This window comes from Microcaecilia unicolor, chromosome 10 (genome assembly GCF_901765095.1).
Source record: "Microcaecilia unicolor chromosome 10, aMicUni1.1, whole genome shotgun sequence".
NCBI classification, from domain to species: domain Eukaryota; kingdom Metazoa; phylum Chordata; class Amphibia; order Gymnophiona; family Siphonopidae; genus Microcaecilia; species Microcaecilia unicolor.
The window spans coordinates 31,775,075-31,797,713 of record NC_044040.1 but is presented as its reverse complement, the minus strand read 5'-3'; the positions used below and the strand labels follow the sequence as shown (position 1 = coordinate 31,797,713).

At 43.2% G+C, this 22,639-nt stretch overlaps 1 protein-coding gene across 3 annotated transcripts in view; it reads left to right on the top strand.

Annotated features, from left to right (window-relative positions):
• The first annotated feature begins 3,668 nt into the window (after positions 1-3,668).
• Positions 3,669-22,639, top strand: part of ASB15 (ankyrin repeat and SOCS box containing 15) — a 29,764-nt gene continuing 10,793 nt past the window's right edge. Inside the window, exons 1-7 of one of the 3 annotated variants that reach the window (XM_030216211.1) lie at positions 3,669-3,720; positions 9,247-9,388; positions 11,456-11,508; positions 11,592-11,723; positions 17,184-17,342; positions 20,459-20,704; positions 21,267-21,438. In XM_030216211.1, coding sequence (XP_030072071.1) covers positions 9,255-9,388; positions 11,456-11,508; positions 11,592-11,723; positions 17,184-17,342; positions 20,459-20,704; positions 21,267-21,438 — 896 coding nt within the window. In that variant the 5' untranslated portion in view covers positions 3,669-3,720; positions 9,247-9,254. Of the gene's footprint in view, positions 3,721-9,246; positions 9,389-11,452; positions 11,509-11,591; positions 11,724-17,183; positions 17,343-20,458; positions 20,705-21,266; positions 21,439-22,639 lie in introns of all 3 variants that reach the window. The other 2 variants (XM_030216210.1, XM_030216212.1) reach the window with 2 other exon arrangements.

Genomic DNA, 22,639 nt, shown 5'->3' with positions numbered 1-22,639 from the left:
ATAAACACACCAAACTTATCACTTCCCGTATCGGACACATTGAAAATTCTGGGAGTTACCCTCGATCGACACCTTACAATTGACAATCATGTGAAAAACACAACTAAAAAGATGTTCTATTCAATGTGGAAACTAAAAAGGATAAGACCTTTCTTCCCAAGGACCATCTTTCGCAACCTGGTACAATCACTAGTGCTTAGTCACTTAGACTACTGCAATGCCATTTACGCCGGCTGTAAAGAGCAAATCATCAAGAGACTGCAAACCGCCCAGAATACAGCAGCTAGACTTATATACGGAAAAACAAAATATGAAAGTGCTAAACCCCTAAGGGAGAAACTACACTGGCTTCCACTCAAAGAACACATCATGTTCAAGATATGTACTATAGTTCATAAAATCATCCACGGAAATGCCCCAGCCTACATGTCAGACCTGGTAGACCTACAGCCCAGGAACACAAAAAGGTCATCCTGAACATTCCTTAATCTGCACTTCCCCAGTTGTAAAGGACTAAAATACAAACTAACGCATGCGTCGTGCTTCTCTTACCTGAGTACACAGTTGTGGAACGAATTGCCGCGCAGCTTAAAAACTACTTACGAACTAACCAACTTTCGCAAATCCCTGAAGACCCACTTATTCGAAAAGGCATACCAATAAGAGCAACAACTAGAAATGTAATACATTGCAACCTTACCTACCTCAACAATGTTGTTGCTTACATCTACCTGATTGAATTTGATCACACTATTTTCTATGATATCTTCACCTTTACCTATTATCACCAATGTTTTCTACTTATACTTGTTTGATTCGCAATGATGCGACTTTCTATGTAACACTAATTGTTAGCTCCTAATTTACTACCTACCAATAATGACACATTGTAAGCCACATTGAGCCTGCAAAAGGTGGGAAAATGTGGGATACAAATGCAATAAATAAAAATAATAAAATAATAAATAAACCCTGATATTTACCTAAAAAAGGGCCTCTTTTACTAAACCATACTAGCGATTCCTCCATTGGGCTGTGACGCATTTGCCGCACTGGGAATTGCTATTACAATTTAGCAAAAGAGGCCCAAAATTATGACTCGTCTTCTACTACTACTACTATTTAACATGTCTAAAGTGCTACTAGGGTTATGCAGCGCTGTACAGTTAACAAAGAAGGACAGTCCCTGATCAAAGGAGCTTACAATCTAATGGACAACATGTGAAGTCAGCTTACAATCTAATGGACAGTATGTGCGGACAGTCAAATTGGGGCAGTCTAGATTCCTGGGTAGAGGTGAAATGGTTAGGTGCTGAAGGTGACATTGAAGAGATGGGCTTTGAGCAAGGATTTGAAGATGGGCAGGGAGGGGGCTTGGCGTATGGGCTGAGGAAGTTTATTCCAAGCATAGGGAGAGGCAAGGCAGACAGGGCGGAACCTGGAGTTGGCGATGGTGGAGAAGGGAACAGAGAGGAGGGATTTGTCCTGTGAGCGGAGGTTTCGGGTAGGAGCGTACGGGGAGATAAGGGTAGAGAGGTAGTGAGGGGCTGCAGATTGAGTGCATTTGTAGGTTAGTAGGAGAAGCTTGAACTGTATGCGGTACCTGATTGGGAGCCAGTGAAGTGACTTGAGGAGAGGGGTGATATGAGTATATCGGTCTAGGTGGAAGATAAGACGCGCAGCAGAGTTCTGAATGGATTGAAGGGGGGATAGATGGCTAAGCGGGAGGCCAGTGAGGAGTAGGTTGCAGTAGTCAAGGCAAGAGGTAACGAGAGCGTGGACGAGAGTTCGGGTGGTGTGCTCAGAGAGGAAAGGGCGAATTTTGCTGATGTTATAGAGAAAGAAGCGAAAGGTCTTGGCTATCTGCTGGATATGCGCGAAGAAGGAGAGGGAGGAGTCGAAGATGACTCCGAGGTTGCGGGCAGATGAGACTGGGAGGATGAAGGTGCCATCTACTGAGATAGAGAGTGGAGGGAGGGAGGGGAGAGGTGGGTTTGGGTGGAAAGACAATAAGCTCTGTCTTGGACATGTTCAGTTTCAGGTGGCGGTTGGACATCCATGCAGCAATGTCGCATAAGCAGGCCGATACTTTGGCTTGGGTTTCCGCAGTGATGTCTGGTGTGGAGAGATAAAGCTGGGTGTCGTTGGCGTAAAGATGATATTGGAAGCCATGGGATAAAATCAGCGAGCCCAGGGAAGGGGTATAGATCGAAAAGAGAAGGGGTCCAAGGGGTCTTCTTTCAGGGAGAGAAAACTAACAACTTATAGCAGCAGCTTCAGAGAGCATTTTCCATCTCACAGATAGGCTGCAGAGAATACCTTCTCCTGCTTCCACCCACCCTACCCCTCTACCCACCCACCCCTAGAGTGACATGTCTTATATAACCTCCCTATCAACCCACTCATTACTTTACCTCACCCATTTCTATTCTTCTATCACCTTCTCCCACTACTCCAACCAGAGTTACACCTAATCACACTGACCACCCTTCAACATCTTCTGTCCTTCTGTGACTGTTCTCTTGTGCTTGACTGCTTAAATATTTTAAATTTAAATGCTTTACTTTTTGTCTATTAGATTGTAAGCTCTTTGAGCAGGGACTGTCTTTCTTCTGTGTTTGTACAGCGCTGCGTACACTTTGTAGCGCTCTAGAAATGTTAAATAGTAGTAGTAGTAGTAGTTTTTGGGACTGATTTTCTCCTATATTTGCTGTTGCAACAACCCCCCCCCCCCCCACACACACACACACACACACACACCCAAGATAAAATCAAAATTTTTAAAAAATTAGAGCCTTGAGGATAAGAAATGCTCACTAAGGAAGAAATGGAAATTATTACTACTACGGCTTTCATACTGTCTACTCCCTAGAAAGGTAAAGCACTTGAACTCCTGAAATATTTCCATGGAATTTCGCTCATATCTAAAATAGTAAGGGGCCCTTTTACTAAGCTGCAGCAAAAAGTGGCCTGCAGCAGTGCAAGCGCGTCTTTTGTGCACGCGCCGGGCCAGTTTTTACCACGTCCTGGAAAAAGGGCCCTTTTTTTAAGGAGCCAGAAATAGACTACTACTACTTATCATTTCTATAGCGCTACAAGGCATACGCAGCGCTGTACACCATATACAAAGACAGTTCCTGCTCAGAGCTTAAAATCTAGACATGTAGCAAAATAAAAACCAGCATGCGTCCATTTTCGGCCTGACCTTACTTCCACCCATTGACTTAGCAGTAAGGTCTCACACACTACCCGGGCGATATTCATGCAGCTGTCATTTACCTCCGGGTAAACACCGTACGGTAGAAAAGAGAAAATATTTTCTACCGTGTGTTTTTGGCGTGTATCAAATTCAGAATTAGTAGCCGGGCAGTAATGCCAATTTGGCATGCGTTGGACCCACGTAGGTCCTTACGTGCCTTTGTACCTAAGTAACTTGAAAGATTTAAAGCTGTTTTTAAGATAATTGGTTGAACCAATCAGGGCAAATATAGCCTTATGACAGGGTATCAGTCAGATCTTGTGTTGCTTTTCATGAGGGTCTGTAGAAGTCATGTGTAATACTTTTGGGAGCTGCTTAGGTTACAGTTGTGCAAGGTCATATCTTATTTTAACCACCAACTGGGAGCTTAATTTTAGAAATACATGATACGCACTAGCTTGCAAAGTACTGTTGTGTCTGTTAGAAATACAGGCCTCACTGTAGCAATCACCAGAGGAAAGGTGAGAATATTCAGTGTCTTAATAGTAGCTCTCTAACTAGCATAATACAAATATAATTACAAATTTATGCCAATTAAGTATGTGTGTTTATATATATAAATATATATATAGGTTTGTGTGCTGAAATGTCTTCCACAGTGAAGAAACCAGAAATTGCTCTATTTACTTCTAAAATACCTCTTAGTACACATTACAGTGTGTTTCTTATGTGGCATTTGTTGCTTAGCTGTATGTTTCAGGAAATACTTGTTTCTGGGATCTGTGTTTATTTCAGTATTTTGATGGCTACCTGTTTAAGGTAACTAAAAGGAGAACAAATATTTTTTGTCAGAATCAAAAATTTAAGATTTGTAGTCAAAATATTTTCAAAATGGAAGTCTCAAGAGAGTCAAGTTTCCTAAAAATCAATGTGAGAAATATGCAGGACAGCCTGCCTGTCTGACATTGCTGCCTGGTTGTCTCACCGCCATCTGAAACTAAACATGACCAAGACTGAGCTTCTTATCTTTCCCCCTAAACCAACCTCTCCGCTTCCCCTATTCTCTATCTATATGGATAACACTCTCATCATTCCTGTATCATCAGCTCGTAACCTTGGGATCATCCTTGACTCCTCTCTCTCCTTCTCTGCACATATTCAACAGACTACTAAAACCTGTCGTTTCTTTCTCTATAATATCACCAAAATTCATCCTTTCCATTCTGAGCGTGCTACCAGAACCCTTATCCACACTCTTATCACCTCTCGCTTAGACTATTGCAACTTGCTTCTCACAGGTCTCCCACTTAGCCATCTCTCTCCTCTTAAATCTGTTCAAAATTCTGCTGCACGACTTATATACCGCCAGTGTCGCTATGCTCATATTAGCCCTCTCCTCAAGTCACTTCACTAGCTCCCTATCCGGTTCCACATACCATGGGCGTAGCCAGACCTCGGCAGGAGGGGGGTCCAGAGCCCAAGGTGGGGGGGCACATTTTAGCCCGCCGACCCCCCCCCCCCCCCGCCACTTTCAAACTCCCCCCCCCCCCCCCGCAAAGTACCTTTGCTGGCGGGGGTCCCCAACCCCCGCCAGCCTTAGTCCTCTTCAGCACCGGTCTCCGGCGCGTTCGCTCACTTCGCTGATCTGTGTTGTGAGTCCTGACGTCCAGCACGTCCTGCACGTTCTTAGAACAACCATTTTGTTTTTCCTGTGGGATAAACCATCTTGAAGGAATAAGCATCAACAATTTGGAGTAGATTTTAAAAAAAAATAATTTAACCACCCATAGTTAGGTGGCTAGATTCTTAGTTTTTGAAAATTTCCCATTGCTGTGTGGCTAAGGGGTTCATTTTCAAAACAGAAAAATGACCAAAGAGCGGCATAAAGCAGAAGATGGACTTTTTTTTGTCCAAAACATCCTATTGCTATTTTTGAAACACATTTTAAAGATATTTTTCTATGCAGTGCATCCAAATCACAAGGGGATATGTCGGGGTCATATTGGAGGCGGGATTTGTAGATTCCCAGAACTTGGACATTTTGCTGCCGTAATGGAACAAAGCAAAAGCATCCAGTACTAAACGTTAGACGTTCTGGTCTAGAACTGTTTCAGTCACAAAAAGGTGCCCTAAATAAAGAGATGATCACTGGAGGGATTAAGGCATGACCCCTCCCACCCCCCACCAAAGATAGCTAAGAAACAATACATACCAGCCTCTATTACAGCAACAGATGCTTTGGCCAGGCCTATTAGAACAGCAAGCTGGTCTCTGGAGCAGCCTACTGGTCAGTGCAGTGCATTGTGGAGAAGGGGACCCAGGTCCACATCCTACTCTAACTGGTACACTTGTGATGAAAAGTGTGAACCCTTCAAAACCTACGAAAAATCTACCTTAGCTATATATAGGTGACACCTGCAGGCATAAAGGCTATTCTAGTGGTATACAGTTAGGTACAGTAGGTTTTTGGTGGGTTTTGGAGGGCTCACCATACAATATAAGGGGGCAACGGTGAGACGTGTACCTGGGACCTTTTATGTGAAGTCCACTGCAGTGCCCCACTGGTCTGCTGGGATGTCTACTGGCCAGTCTACTAAGAATGCTGGCTCCTCCTACATCTCAAGGGCTTGTTTTTGTGCATTTTTCCCTTGGACATTTCTTTTTTTTTTTTACAAATGGTTACAAAAGAAAAACACACTGAGCACAAAAAGTATATTAAATGGCCATTTTTGAAACAAAAAGGTAGACCTTTTTCTGGTTCGAAAATCGCTATGTTCACCACTCGATTTTGGACATTTTCAGCAAAACTTTGCCAACAACATTAAAAGTTGCTGCCAGGATTTGCAGGCAATCTAACATATAGTCTTCTGTCAGTTCATCAGAAACACACAAACTTGCTCTCTTCTTACACAGACGTAAGGGACTCTTTTTTAACCGGATAATAGAGGACGGCCTTGACAAAATCCAGAGAAGCTTTTTACCAATCACCCGTTCCCTTAACCCCTGACTATTAAAGATAATACAGTAGGCAAGCAGGAGCTCATAGAAAGGGCCACAAAAATCATTAATTCCTCTCTTTTTCTAATGGTCAACTAGTCGCATAATTTAAAAGGAAAGTAGTGTGCCCTCTGCTAAAAAAGAACAACCTTGACCAGGACAATCTCAAAAGTTATTAGCTAGAATGTAACATTTCATTTCTAGGAAAACTTTTAGAACAGCCTGTGTTCAGTTGAGCTTAACGATTGACTAGAAGAAAGAAACTGGCTAGATCTGTGTCAATCTGAATTCAGACCTGGTTATTCCTTTATTTATGTATTTATTTATTTGGTTTTAGCTCTCACCTTTGCAGTTGTAATTCAAGGTGAATTACATTCTGGTACACACTAGTGGGCTCATTTTCAAAGCACTTAGGGTCCCTTTTACTAAGGCGCTTAGATGCCTACATGCATCCAACTTCCGCCAAATTGGAACTACCACCTGGCTATGGGCGGTAATTCTATTTTTGATGAGCATTCAAAACACTCGGTAAAAAACATTTTGTACTGCATGGCGCTTACCCAGCAGTAAGCGGCAGTTTACGCACGCTGGCTGCTTACCGCCCGGTTAGCACGTGAGACCTTACCACTAAGTCAGTGGGCAGCGGTAAAGTCTCTGGCCGAAAATGGATGCGTGCTGGTTTTAATTTGCCACTTGTCATTTTTGACCACAAAATAAAAAAGCCCTTTTTCCAGGCGCTCTGAAAAAAATGACCTGCGTGCGTCAAAAAACACGTGCCTACTCCCACGAAGGGGCCACTTTTAGGCGCGCCTTAGTAAAAGGGCCCCTTAGACTTACAAAATTCCATAGGTTACTATGGAGCTCATTTTCTGCGCCTGTCTGAATTCCACGTGTGGTTCCTCATCTTTTTGTTTGGCCCATTTTCTTTGGAACTCTTTACCTTTAGCCCTGAAAGCTGAACTTTCGCTCCCCCCCGTTTTTGCTGTCTCCTCAAAGCCCATCTATTTGCCCAGGCATTTCCCTTAAGTGCCTAATTTTTTAGCATCTTTATGGGACAGGTCTTGGCTGGCAGTCAGTTATCTCTGTATTTCCTTACCTGTTCTTCACATGTTCCCCTTCTCACTGTTTTGTTTTGTTTTTTTTGTGTCTGTTTTTATTTCCTCTGTCCTATTGATATTGGAGTTCCTTTCCATTGTTAATTTTTGCTGTACACCGCTTTGATTGTAAGTATATCAAGTTTTAAATAAACATAAACATAAAAAGTATCATAAAGCAGCATTTGGATGAATTTCTTCTCAAAAACATCCAAATTGGTATTACCGCCACTTTGTAAAAGGGCCCCTGAGCCTTTTTCTTTTGCAATATCTGGATTGACAGATATACGACAATTAAGAAACCCACTACCTCTCTTCCTGAAAAACAACCTAAGTGCCAAGTCCTTAGCAGGATGAAGTACAAAATTCATATTTTTTTTCCTTCTCTGTTTTGTCCAGAGCCCATGATAAATCTAAGGTATGAAACAAAAGCTGGGAAATTTGCAAGCTGTTCTACTTCCTCATCAACTGAGGGGTGTAGTTATCAATGCGGGCTACCATTAACAGGGGAACTTATCAGTGTGGGCTACCGTTGAGATGTGTTATTTTACTGTTAGCCCCAATTATTAGTAACTAGATTCCATTGCATAAAAATGGTAAAATAACACAAATTAATAGTAAAATAACACATCTTATTTTTTTTGTTACATTTGAACCCCGCGCTTTTTCCCTCTCATGGCAGGCTCAATGCGGCAGGCAATGGAGGGTTAAGTGACTTGCCCAGAGTCACAAGGAGCTGCCTGTGCCGGGAATCAAACTCAGTTCCTCAGGACCAAAGTCCACCACTCTAACCACTAGGCCACTCCTCCACTGTTGCTACTATTTGAGATTCTACATGGAATGTTGCTATTCCACTAGCAACATTCCATGTAGAAGTCGGCCCTTGCAGATCACCAATGTGGCCGCGCAGGCTTCTGCTTCTGTGAGTCTGACGTCCTGCACGTACGTGCAGGACGTCAGACTCACAGAAACAGAAGCCTGCGCAGCCTTCTACATGGAATGTTGCTAGTGGAATAGCAACATTCCATGTAGAATCTCCAATAGTAGCAACATTCCATGTAGAATCTCCAATAGTATCTATTTTATTTTTGTTACATTTGTACCCTGCGCTTTCCCACTCATGGCAGGCTCACTGCGGCTTACATGGGGCAATGGAGGGTTAAGTGACTTGCCCAGAGTCACAAGGAGCTGCCTGTGCCTGAAGTGGGACTTGAACTCAGTTCCTTAGGACCAAAGTCCACCACCCTAACCACTAGGCCACTCCTCAGTAGCCTATGTTGATATCTATGCCCTTAAATTGATTAACCATTGGTAACCAGTCCTTTTGAAGCAGGAAAGGGAAGGCTCCAATTTGGATACTCTTTTGATATCTAACTGCTGTGAGATTACTGCCAAAAGCCAGAGGTTAACTGAAAATACTGCTCTCCAGCAAGACCTAAGGAGGTTCAGCAGTCAATTGGGATGAGAGAAATTACACTCTAAAGATAACATTAATTACTGTAATTTATTTCTCCTGCCCCTCCGGAAGAGTCAGAGCACTATTTTCTTGAATAATACTGCATTTCTTTAATTGAGTGATTCAGTGCAATTGAATTTTAGTCTCTATTCTGTAAGAAGCACAGCATCACTAACACACACAGAATCACTTAAGTTTTTCCAAACAAAGATGTGCATCTTTTTTACATGGATTAGAAGGTTTGCTCTGTAATTATTGTAATCATCCTTAAAATACCGGCTCATTGACAGGTTGTAATGGTATGATTGTAAGCCTGCACTTTAATTACAGTCATTCATAATGTGAATCTTGCTCCTTAAGTCTGATGTGAATTTTAATAAAGTTTAAAATATTTATAGAGAGATAAAGATGTAAATGACTATATCCTTTGTGTAAACTCTGAATATTACTGCAAATGAATGCTCGTAATGTGAGCATTTTTCATTCGCTTCTTGATTCAGGACTTGGCATGGGAAGTATTTTCAACACAATGGAAGGAGCTGTTGACAGTGATGAAGACCACTTAATTGCCAGGGCTGTTCAGCTAAGTATACAAGAATCTATTGAAAGCGGTGCCCAGGCATCTTCATGCCATCATGACAGGTAACAGTCACTGAACATAACTCGCAAAGGTGATGTAGGAGCCTTAAGATTTAATGTAGGTCATGGAGTCATTAGAAATGAGGAATGAAGAAAAATGGGTGAATCTTCCCTAATAGGTTTCTCTGTCATTGTATTTAGCATCACAACACACCTGCCTCAGGGGTCACAAATGGTATTCACAGGGTATAATAAACAGACAGAGTTGGCAACGAGCGAAAAAAAAAAACATAAATGCGTGCAAACAGTGAACGGACCCTTGTTTGCATGTTTATGTTTTTTTCTCAGCCGCAGTAAAAAAAAAATGGTCCAGCGCAATTTCACGTGTCCACACTACCGCAGGCCACTTTTTACCACATCTTAGTAAAAGGGCCCCTATGTTATGACAACGTTTTTGCTGGTCTAGCTTTGTCCTCATAGCTATAGCAGCTAAATACTGGTGACTAGAGTTAGGTGGAATGCCTATGGTCTGCCCTGATGTTCTACAAATAATGCAGGAATACCAGCAACACTATCCAGATAATGCCTCTGAATATTGTATATCTGGCCCATTATTTTTGTCATTCGTGTCATTTAGGGGTCAGTTCTATTATGCGTTTTTTCTAGCAAAAAAGGTGCCAGTACTCAAATGTCAGGCCACCCTTCAGTGGTGGGGTGATCACTGAGAGACCCACCTCACAATGACCAGACCCCCTGCAACCAGTCACAGAATCTATGACAAGGCAGAATTGGTGTGTAGAGTCTGAGCTCTTTCATTAAAACTTGGAGACCATGGGTCAATTTTAGCAGACAATGGAAACGGTGCTGGTACTCAGTACCCCCAAGTACCCCCTCAAAAAAAGCCCTGGTTCTATAACAGTGAACCTATTCATAGGAGCCAGCTCTGTGGGTGCTTGAGCACTCCCAATATTGAACAAACTCATCAACTGTGTTCAGGGAGGAGTAATCTCCATTGGGTTTAGCACCTTCAATCTTTTCGAAAAGTTGGTTCCCATGCACATATTCTATAAAAAAAGAGTAGGCATCTACTTACCTTTGTAGAATACTACAGTAACTGTGTATATATGTGCCTATAATTTAGGTGTGAGTAGTGGCATAGCTAAGTGGGACCTGGGCCCCCCCCCCCCCCAAATTTAATCTGGGCCCCTGGTTGGCTGGCGGGGGACCCAACCCCCACCAGATGAAGACTTCATCCAGCGCTGGTCTGCGGCGGTGCCACCGCATTGCCTGCCCTGCTCTCTCTTCTCCTCACGTCAGGCACTCTCCTTTTAGTGAAACTGAGCATGCTCAGTTTCACTAAAAGAAGCATTCCAGACATGAAGGAAAGAGAGAGCAAAGCAGGCAATGTGGCGGCACTGGAGACCAGCGCTGGAAGAAGTCTTCAGCTGGCAGGGGTTGGGGACCCCCGCCAGCCAAGGTATTTGCAGCGGTGGTGCTTCAGCTGACGGGGGTTGAGGACCCCTGCTAGCCAAGATGTACAGCAGTGGCAGTAGGTGGCAGCGGGGCGGCAACCAAAATGTGCCCCCCCCCCCACCTTGGGCTCTGGCCCCCTCCCACCTCGAGGTCTGCCTATGCCCCTGGGCATGAACACTTATGCCAGCCATACAGCTGGTATAAATGCTCATACCTTGTTACCAGAGATACACATGTAACATAGCATTCTATAAGTTGCATGTGTAATTTTGTGCCCCATCCATGCTCCAGCTAGACTCCATCCATGTGTATGCCTACCTGTAAAATACACGCTATCTAAGATATGCACATATTTACAGAATAGCACTTAGGTGTATTTTTGGCATTTACACATCCCAGAACCTTGCAATCACGGACCCATAAATCCAGGCACTAGGTGTCATCAATGTAGACCCAAGGAGTAGAAGACCTGAGCTGAGAGCAAACCCAAGTCCATTAGGAGAACATAGAACTAATAAGACAATTTGCTTGTTAGAACTGGGTAAAAGCTAATGGTCATATTGCTTATTGGGAGAGTAAACTAGTCGACACAGAAATATCCTTATTACACAGGTTTACATAATTATAGATAATCATCTTGTGATATTCCTTCAGTAGGTTTGTACCTATCAGTGAAGAAAATAGGAAACTTGTTGCAGCAATACAGCAAGGTACGACATATAGTTCTATCGATTTATTGGATAAGATGGAACAAAATCATTCTACATTTATACCAAGCTATCATTTTCCGTAGGTAGCATATCTGAGCTTCAAAACTACTTAAAATATAAATATGCACTCGATGAAGCTGACGAAAGAGGATGGTTTCCACTGCACGAAGCTGCAATTCAGCCCATTCAACAAATACTTGAAGAAGTGCTCGATGGTATGTGACCAACAGTGTTTACAGGCAACCAGTATGTGCCGTATGCATGTAACAGGCATATTACATGCTTTAAGAGAATGTGGTGCACAGGCCGTACACATACATTTCTGTGAGGGACTGCAAGAAAGACATTGGTATTGCATAATTTATAGCAAGTCAGTCTGAGAGTATAGTGGGTAGAGTGATTTGTTCTCGGCATGGCCTGAGCTTCTCAAACCTGTCCTAGTAGCCCTACTGTCAGTCGAGATAGGGTAAGAAAGTACACCAAAAGGTCAAGGCAAAAAAAGAAGCACACGTCGACCTCCAGAAACAGGATGATGGAGAGTTCTTTAGTAGAGAGACCTGACACGGCCGTGTTTCTGCGACCGAGCGCCCGCGTCAGGGGTCTAAAATTGATGATAACATATATATAAATTACAATGTCAAATAAAAAGTCTACTCAACATGCATTATAATCTTATTTAAAAAACAGAAAACATTTAAAAATCCAATAAATAAAAAAAGAGTATAATTAAAATTGTGTATCAGTTGAGTTCCTAAAAGCAAATCTTTAAGATGTTCATGAAATAATATGTAACAAATATAACAAGACAGAGAGACATTCTGCAAATACAAAAATAAATATGAAAAAAAAATCTACAAAATATAAGCAAAGAGGCCAGAGGTTGACATATAAAAACAATGTGCTGTTTTAAGATTCTGCTGCCAAAATGTGGATAAACATATTTTAAACATATTTTAAAAATGGTGTATCCTAACTTACCACTCATATTGCAGAACTCTCTTAAATGATAATGACAAAAGAAGTCTTCTGTATATTCCACTGAATGGCACTGTATTTAAAAACAAACAAACAGATAACTAGAATAGAATGTTTAAAAAGCAAGGTTGTATCAGGGACAGACACAAAACAGATAACAAGTGTCAGTTCGTGATTATTAATGAGCCTAAAGGTAATATGATTTGCTTAACTTTGTGGCCCTACTGCCATTTAAGATGTCAGGAGATCCACAGTGAATACATATGAAGTGAATCTACACACTCTGGATGCCTTCAATTTCTTTGGTCTCCTATCCTTCTGTATCCAGTTCCCCCACGCTACAGTTAAAAGCATGTTCCAGAACTCTACAGACATTTTAGCACAGGCATTCCTGGTCAGGTGTGACGCTCTGCTACACTTCTCTGGGATGGGTCGGTTTCTGTTTCCTAACCCGGCAGCCGTCATCCGGCTTGGAGCAAGAGCAGCAGCCATCTTGGCTAGCTCAGGAGGGGGCAGCCATCTTGTCTAAACGAGAACAGGAAGGAACTCCATATCTGGTCGTGGGAGGATCTCCTATGGGGGCTGCCATGTTGGATGCACCTGAGTTTGGTTTGCTCTGACTGCTTCACTATTTAAAGCATTGCCTCCAGGCCTTCTTTGCTTTGGCCTCAATTGTTCTGAGGAGTTGCTGTTCGCTGGCTATCTCCTGGTCCTGATTTCCTGTGTACCGGACCATGGCTACTTCTTGGATTTTGCTTGTTTGCTGCCTGCCTTGACCCTGGACTGATTTTTATTCTTGCCTATTTGGAGTTCTGGTGCTGGACTGTGTCTGTATTCCTGCCATCCTGGTCAGCGGCTGTGTAACCCTGCGGGTTCCAGAAGTCCTGGTGGCCACCTGCAGCTGAGGGCTCAACTCTCGGTGAACGGTGGTCGCTACCCAGGTAAAGCTAGGGGTTGTCTGGCTGCCTGACCGAGTACGGCATCTCTCTATCTTCGCCGTGCTCAGTCAGGGCACAAGGGCTCACACATCTCCAGTCATAACATCAGGAGAGAACTTCCACTTCTATACTTTCCCGTTTCCTCCTCTGAGGCAATATGGTGCCCAACTCACTTGGCTCATAAGTCAATTTGCTAATTGGCATCAATTTGGATTTGCGTGCACAGCTTGCTACGCACTATTCTATAACAATGTGCATCCAAATCCCATGGTGCACTGCTCAAAAGGGGGTGTGGCCATGGAAGTTATACGGGCAGACCAGGGGCAGTCCTAAAATTTGCATGCAGTACTACAGAATACTGGAAATGTACACCTGGTTTCATCAGGTGTAAGTTTTGGCACATAAATTTGGGCGCTGAAATTGACACTCAATGCTATTCTTTATTGGGTGCTCACCTTTCAATGCTGATTTTATTTATTTATTTTTGTGTTGATTTTTTAGCACCATTTACTGAATCTTGACATTTTGTATAGTGTGGAGTCTCTACCCTAACAACACTTTAGAGACGCCACCCTCAAAGCTCCCAGGGAGACAGTACTTTTCCTACAAAGTTTGCTGAGACTTGTAGTCCAAATTTATACTCATTTACTTTAATAGTTCATAGTTTATTAAAACTTGCTATACTGCCCAAGCTGACTTGCAGAACTTGGGGATTTACAATTAAAAAAAAAAACTAAAAACATTAAAACAAGATAGAAAGGAACTAGAATATTCTGAAAGGAAAGGGCTAGATCAGTCACAGCAGGTCAATCGAGTTTTAACAACAAAGAGAGTCAACAAAAGACATGTTCTAAACCAGTGTTTCCCAAGTCCGGTCCTGAAACCCCTTGCCAGTCAGGTTTTCAGGATATCCACAATGAATATGCATGAAAGAGATTTGCATATAATGGAGGTAGTATATGTAAATCTAGTTTATGTATATTCATTGTGGATATCCTGAAAACCTATGATACATAAAGCTGAAATCCTAATGTGAGTGTATTATCTTATACGCCGTGATGTGTATATATTTATATAGAACAACGCTATGTCTTTAGAATGGAGGAAAAGACCTCATAAGTCTGGGATCGGCAGCAAATATCTCATTTCAGTGCCGGCATTAGACAGACTCCGGTAATATCATTGGTCTAAAAACCTCCGTGAATTTTCAATCTGTGATTCAATTTTTTTAATTTTTAATGTATCTATATACTTTTACTTTCTCTTATGTTCTTAATTCTAATATTCTGTGATTAACAACAAAGTACTAGAGGCACTTAGCTCAATATTTCATCCAACGGGGCTCTCCGTTTCACTCATTCAAGAGCTTCCTCAGGGGACTAAGTGCTTCTATAGCTCATCTCAATGACTGCATTCCTTTCAAAGATGGAAACCTGAGACACTGGGGCCCTTTTACCATGCTGCGGGAAAAACGGCCCTTGCTGCCAGCACAAGGCCCTTTTTCCCGCAGCTTGATAAAAGGACCCCAGTGTGTGCTAAAACCCACGCTGTCTGCTTTGCACACCTTAGTAAAAGGGCTTCATAGAGTACATGCACACGCTTAGAGCAGGTGTAAATTTTTGCAAGGGAATTTGCGTGCTGCTGAGTTCAATGTTTTCCCCTGTTTTATAAAAGTGCATAGATGCTTGTGTTGCCTTTATCAAATAGGCCTATCATAGGCATCTTTTTTGGACTTTTCACTTAGTAACCCCTTAAAAGTGGGGCTGCACATTTATCATGTTAATTACACGATTACCATGTTAACATTTTAGCAGCTTTAAAATTGTTAACGGCTGCATCGTATCCCATCCCCATCTCCCAAAAATCCAGCGTGACCTCTTCTCTCCCACCCACCACCATCATCCAGCATGACCGCGTCTATCTGCCCTTCCTCCCCCACGCCTTTTTGTTCACTCACTTGGCCATGCTGCTGCATCGCCTGGTCTGCATGGTGGCAGGACAGCAACAAATAACAGAAGGCTTTTATGCCCTGCCACTGTGTCTGCCAGGCCCAGAAACGGGAAGTGATACTAGAGCTTGATGTCATTTCCTGTTTCTGGGACCAGCAAAGCCAGTGGCACTACATACAAGGCAAATACTACTACTACTACTACTACTATTTAACATTTCTAAAGCGCTACCAGGGTTACGCAGCGCTGTACAATTCAAACATAGAAGGACAGTCCCTGCTCAAGGAGCTTACAATCTAAAAGACAGGTGTACAATCTAGAGACAAGTGTCCAGTCAAAGACAAGTGTAGAGTCCGACTAATAGGGCATGCTATATTTCACGGAAGGTTAGGTGCCGAAAGCAGCATTGAAGAGGTGAGCTTTAAGCAGAGATTTGAAGATGGGTAGGGAGGGGGCTTGGCGTAGGGGTTGAGGAAGATTGTTCCAGGCATAGGGTGAGGCAAGGCAGAATGAACGGAGCCTGGAGTTGGCAGTGGTGGAAAAGGGAACTGAAAGGATGGATTTGTCCTGGGAGCGGAGGTTACGGGCGGGAACATAGGGGGAGATGAGGGTAGAGAGGTAGTGAGGAGCAGTAGACCGGGTGCATTTGTAGGTAAGGAGGAGAATCTTGAATTGAATGCGGTATCTGATCGGAAGCCAGTGAAGTGACTTGAGGAGAGGGGTGATGTGAGTATATCGGTTCTGGCGGAATATAAGACGTGCGGCAGCGTTCTGGACGGATTGAAGGGGGGATAGATGGCTAAGTGGGAGGCCGGTGAGGAGCAAGTTGCAGTAGTCAAGGCGAGAGGTAATGAGAGCTTGGACGAGAGTTCATGCTGTAGGAAGCTAGAGGACACGGTGCTTTCCACAGTGAAGCATGTCTCACAGCACCAGCTCTCAAACAGCCTGTACACATGCACGCAAGACATCAAGGTGGAGCATCTTGGGGACTGTAACAAGGTCTCAACAACCAACGCCAAGTAACTTTTTAAAGCCGTAAGCGAGAAGGGAGCTAAAACCTCTGATGATGATGGGACTCTGACGGAGGATCTCCAAGGTCCTTGTTAAAGGAAAAATGGGGCCCTTTGCAGCACTTTGCCAATCAGATTCCAAGGTGGGGGACACTTGGGCTCCCTGTGGGGCCACAGTGCTACCCAGTGCATCAATTTCTGCAGCTACGGCCTCCCTTCAGTGGCTGAAATACAGCTCACATTTTGTCCCCGCATCTGCCTTCCTTCTGTTATTTGTTGACACCACCACGCAGAGCAGGAGAAACAGCAACCTGACCATGTGAGTGAACAAGAAGGGATGGGGAGAAAAGGGAGACAGACGCAGTCATGCTGGATGATAGTGGCAGTGGAGGGGAGTGGGAGGAAATATGGGTCCATACTGGATGGTTGGGGTGTGGGGGAAAAACAGAGAGGTGGAGTGATACAGGATGATGGTGGTGTGTAGGGCAGGAGAGATGGGGCAATACTGTACGGTGGAGGGAGAGAGAGGGGTGATGCTGGATGGTAAGGGGAGAAGAGAGAGAGATGGCTCAATGCTGGATGTGATTAATCATGTGATTAAAAATTTTAATCGACATGTAGCCCTACTTAAAAGGATTCAAAAACCTACAAATATACTAGGTGAAACCAACAGAGTGAAAAGGTCATTTTCAAATATACCTATATGTAAATAATACTTTTTAATGTATATCTTTATAGACGTGTTTCACATTTCTTTTTTTTTGGGGGGGGGGGGGGGGGGATCATCCATATTTTTTCTATAGCCTCTTGTAAAACAATTTGGGAGCAGAAGACAAATGATGGCGAGACCCCCCTAACTCTGGCAGCAAAAGCTGGCCATACAGAACACGTGACCGCATTGCTGGACAAAGGAGTTTGGCCCGACACGAAGAACAGTAAAGGGGAATCTCCTCTTCTCATTGGTAACAGCCACATGGTTGCTGTCATATCTGCATGCTTGACCTTAAAGCTTTCTGTCTTGGCAGGAAAGGCATTTGAAACAATAGCAAGTGTGTATTGTCTGTGCAGTATTTAGAGGGATACGGGAGACTGAAAGGGGGGTAGTGACAAACACACTTTAAGGGAATAATGCACGATTTTTACCAAATAAGATATATTAAATTGAAAAACTGTGTTATTTTATTTATTTATTTATTACATTTGTATCCCACATTTTCCCACCTATTTGCAGGCTCAATGTGGCTTACATAGTACCGTAGAGGCGATCGCCAGTACCGCCGGTTTGAACAAATACAGAGTGAGGTTGTGATAGAGTAAAGGTCAATGTGTGATTCTACTTTTCGCTCTGTCCACCAATAAAGATCTCCCCAATCAGCCTCCCCAAGAGCCACTACATTGCCCCTTCCCCCCACACCCAAAGATAGCTCTCCAACTCTGAAATAGCCCTTTCCATCTTCTCTTCCACGAAAAGGCCAACTAACAGCTTGATCCTTAGCTGTAGTGTGGCAAGCCCACAGCTAGGGTTCAGCAGGTGCAATTTTGAACTTAGCAGCCTAGAGGGCAGGAGCAACTGGAGATTGCCTCTATGGTAGACACCACACTAGACATCAGGGATAGGCTTAGTAGGTTGGGTGATAGGTTGGGTGGGATTAGTTGGGGAGTTGTTTTGGGGGGGAAGGGGATAGTGGGGGGGGCCTGATTAGGTGGGGGTTCTTTGGTGGGAGGAGATACAACAAGTAAAAAACCTCTGGACCCTTTAAGATGGCCTCCTGTGTTGCTTCTTCATGCTTTCAAGCCTCAAAGAACATAGGGGTCCTTTTACTAAGGTGTGCTGAAAAATGGCTTGCGGTAGTGTAGGCGCGGGTTTTGGGCGTGTGCCGATCCATTTTTTAGTGCGCCTGTAAAAAAGGCCTTTTTTTGCCGAAAATGGATGCATGGCAAAATCAAAATTGTCGCGCGTCCATTTTGGGTCTGAGACCTTCCGCCAGCCATTGACCTAGCGGTAAAGAATCCGGGCGGTAATGACCTACTCGCATATCGGACGCATGCCAAAATGAAATTACTGCAAGAGCCATGCAGTAGTTGGGCAGTAATTCCATTTTGGCGCTCATTGGGTGCGCATAGATGCTTATGCGGCTTAGTAAAAGGGCCCCTCAGTTTCTAATGAGGAAAAAAGGTCTCAACAGACATGCTGATGAGTACTGAAGATAGATAAAGACTGCCCTCTGTTGAATTGCATTTATTAGTAAAAGTTGTATTTATTTATTTGTTTAACATTCTTTATGATCAATGTGGAAAGATATATCACACAGCCTGTGGTGCTAACAAGCACAAAATCTCCATTAACCATCAATTTATGAGCCTTATAAATTCTGCAGAAGAGACCATGTTGCATGTCTCCTCCATCTGGAATCAGGCTTTGCATTTTGAAGTCATAAAATCAGAGTAAGAAAAGATGTGACTTCAAGGGGTCATCTAGCCCATTTCCCTACATCCAGACAGGATTCTCTATGTCTATATACATAGCATAACATAGTAACATAGTAGATGACGGCAGAAAAAGACCTGCATGGTCCATCCAGTCTGCCCAACAAGATAAACTCATATGTGCTACTTTTTGTTTATACCTTACCTTGATTTGTATCTGCCATTGTCAGGGCACAGACCGTATAAGTCTGCCCAGCACTATCCCTGCCTCCCAACCACCAGCCCCACCTCCCACCACCGGCTCTGCCTCCCAATCTCGGCTAAGCTCCTGAGGATCCCTTCCTTCTGAACAGGATTCCTTTGTTTATCCCACGCATGTTTGAATTCCGTTACCGTTTTCATCTCCACCACCTCCCGCGGGAGGGCATGCCAAGCATCCACCACCCTCTCCGTGAAAAAATACTTCCTGACATTTTTCTTGAGTCTGCCCCCCTTCAATCTCATTTCATGTCCTCTAGTTCGACCGCCTTCCCATCTCCAGAAAAGGTTCTATTGGGGATTTTTTGTTTTTTGTTTTAGTTTAATTTGTGCTGTCTCTGAGCACTAAATGTGGTCATTCCAGCGATATTGGGACAGGCAGGAAATGCTTCTTCCTTGACTTCTTCTACCTTCTCCTTACTCCTACTGACTGTCAATACAAATGTACAACCAATAGGCAGCAGAAAGATGTGGGAACAATGACACGAGAGAGGAAGCAGTACCTGCCTGTCGCCTGTGTGACTGCTTATGCTGTACTGCTGGTAATGGTATCCTTATCACAGTACCTGTACAGAACATGAGTTGAGGAGGGAGGAGAGAGCATAATATAATTGAGTATTTGTATCATTATGATGACTCTTATATTGTAATGCTATATTACCATTTTGAGGTTCTTTCAAAAACCAGTCTAGAAATATGATAATTTTCTTTATGAACTTATTATTATTTAACTTATTTGATTGGTCATTGCTTTGATGTGTACATTTTATTGTGCCTCACTCAGAATTATAGATGATACATTAGAAATTCTTTTAAATAAATATGTAAATGGGGGAAGGGGAGAAAGCAAATCAGAGAGGAAGAAAGCAAAGGGAAGAGGCTAGTCAAATGGGGGAGCGCAAGCAACGGGGAAGGATTTATTCTCTTGATTCCTCTATTTCATTAGTCTCGGAGACCACACTCCAGTGAGAACAGTTCTAGGCTAAGTAGGAATCAGCCGCTGCCAGTGTACCTGAACACATTGCTTTTTTACTCTTTCTTCTGCTGATAATTTCAGTAATACTATTTGTAAATTTTTTTTCTTGAAAGTTGTCATGTAATACTGGAGCCAGAAAAATGTGGTCTACTCAATATGACCGAGAACCGCTGCCTGTTCCAAATTATTCCATTGCAAAGTGCATTGGAGTCTTGTTTGAACAACTGATGCCACATAAAATGCCTGAAAATCATGTCTTCTGATCTGTCTCTCTGTTTCCTTCAGATATTGAATCATTTCAATAGCTCTCCAATCCTAAGAAGAACAGACCATGAAATCTGTTCTTCATAGCTCTTTAAGATATCACATGTTCACGTATTCATTTTATTTTGATAGCATATTGTTTGTATTTCCAAGCTATAAATATAGGGATGTATGAAATGGCATCCACTCTGATTAAACACAACAGCAGTATCCACCAGCCATCTGCAAAGCGATGGTCTGCTATGCACGAAGCGGCTAAACTGGGCCAGAAAGACATCATGACTCTTCTTCTGAAGAACGGAGGGAATGCCAACGTGAAAGATGGCTATGGGGTGACCCCGCTGGGCACTGCTGCTGAATATGGACATTGTGATGTTCTTGAACACCTGCTTCATAAAGGTATGCACAGGAACTGGTGACCCCCCATGCTTGAAATTTCTTGTCCTCTTTGAAGTTGCTAGTGTATCTGATGGATTGACATCATCACTTTTTTGATTATTTGGCTGTTTTTTAATTACATTTTAGAAGACCTCTGTACATTTTTTTTACATCAGTATACATATCTCATTAACCCTGACAATAAAAGAAAACTGTGTAGCCCCTGATGCAGCCCTGCTGGGCGAAACACGGCCTGTGTCGGGCTGATTTGAATATTTGTTTTTTTGTTCAATAAATTTATGGTTTTCTTCTACTGATCTGCTTTGTTGTCTTTCCACCAAGGGTGCACTAAGGCCACTTTTTGCTGTACCTTAGTAAAAGAGTCCATTAGGTTGCATAGTAAATATTGGCAGATGAGGACTATTTGGCCCAGTTTGCCTCTCATTTAACTCTGTTTATCACTTGTCCCTGCTCATACCATCACCTTCTGCTCTAAGGAGATCTCCCAGTTCTGAGTCAAGCAATCTGAACCACACCCAGGAAGTCACTCTTTTTGAAGGCTCTTTGCATCTTCTTCCACCAGGTGGCGATGTTCATGCTCAAGCAAACGATGGTGCTTCTGTGCTGTTTGATGCAGCTCGAGGTGGCGATCCAGACTGTGTAGCTCTTGTGTTGGAGTATGGAGGAAGTGGAAATGTACCAGACAGTGCAGGACAGCTTCCTATACACCAGGCAGCCTTTGAAGGACATTATCTGTAAGTACAAATCCGAGGTCCTTAAATATGTTTTTTTTTCCAGGGCAAACACTTACTCTGCTATGCAAAATAAGCAAATCTGAAAATGAAGCTTTTGATAAACAGTTGGTTTGATATTGAAAAGCTTTATGAAGCTGTGGGCTGCATCAGTGCGGACCACATGTGTGTATGTTTGTTTTAATTCAGGTCATGAATATCCTTATATGGCCAAAACGTTTTGCCCAAAATGGGGGCAGAGTGTGGGGTGTTCACCACTTAGATGTCTAGGACTAGATTCTATTTATGAAGCCTATAAAATCGGCACCAAAGGTACCTCATGAAAGACTCCTCAGGGAATTAGAAAGTCAGGAGGTAGGATGTCCTATTGTGGATTATGAACTGGTTAAAAGATAGAAAACACAGAGTAGGGTTGAATGGTTAATATTCTGAATGGGAAAAGTGGGGTCTATGCTGGAATTACTTCTTTTTAACATACTGTATTTATAAATGATCTGGAAATGACAATAACGAATAAGGCGATTAAATTTGCCGATGACACAAAGTTGCTCAAAGTTGTTAAATCACAAGAGGCTTGTGAAAATTGCAAGAGGACCTTACGAGATTGGGAGACTGGGTTTCCAAATGGCAGACATTTAGGAGGAAATTCTATAAATGTCGCCGACAAAATTCAGCACTCAATGCTATTCTATAAAAGGCGCTCCACTTTGCTCAACTTTGGGCATGAGGACTTACACAAGCTTAAACCTGGCATAAATCCTGGCATGCAAGTTGGGCTTGTATCCCTGCTATTCTGCAACTCTGCATGCATCTTTTGTGAACGCTCATGCTCTTCACATTGCCATGCCCTCTTTTGAGTTGCAAGTGATCCAGTTTAGGTGCCCATTGTTTAAAGGCTGACCAAAACCCAATCAGCAGCCAAAACATGCTGATCAGTTTTGGCCAAAATCAAAAATGGCACCACCCTAACCCTAACCCCCCCCCCCCCCCCCCCCAGCAGAGAGCAGGTCCTCCCGGGCCACCAGCACAACACCCCCCCCCCCCCCCAACATGGACTGGGTTCTGCCAGTCTGCCACTACCACCACCCACCCCACACAGACCAGGTCCCGACAGGCCATGGAAGAGAGGGGGTACCACTGAGTATGCCCCCTGATCACCAGAAGGCCTTCCCCAGGGCTACCTTTAATTGCCCTGGTGGCCTAG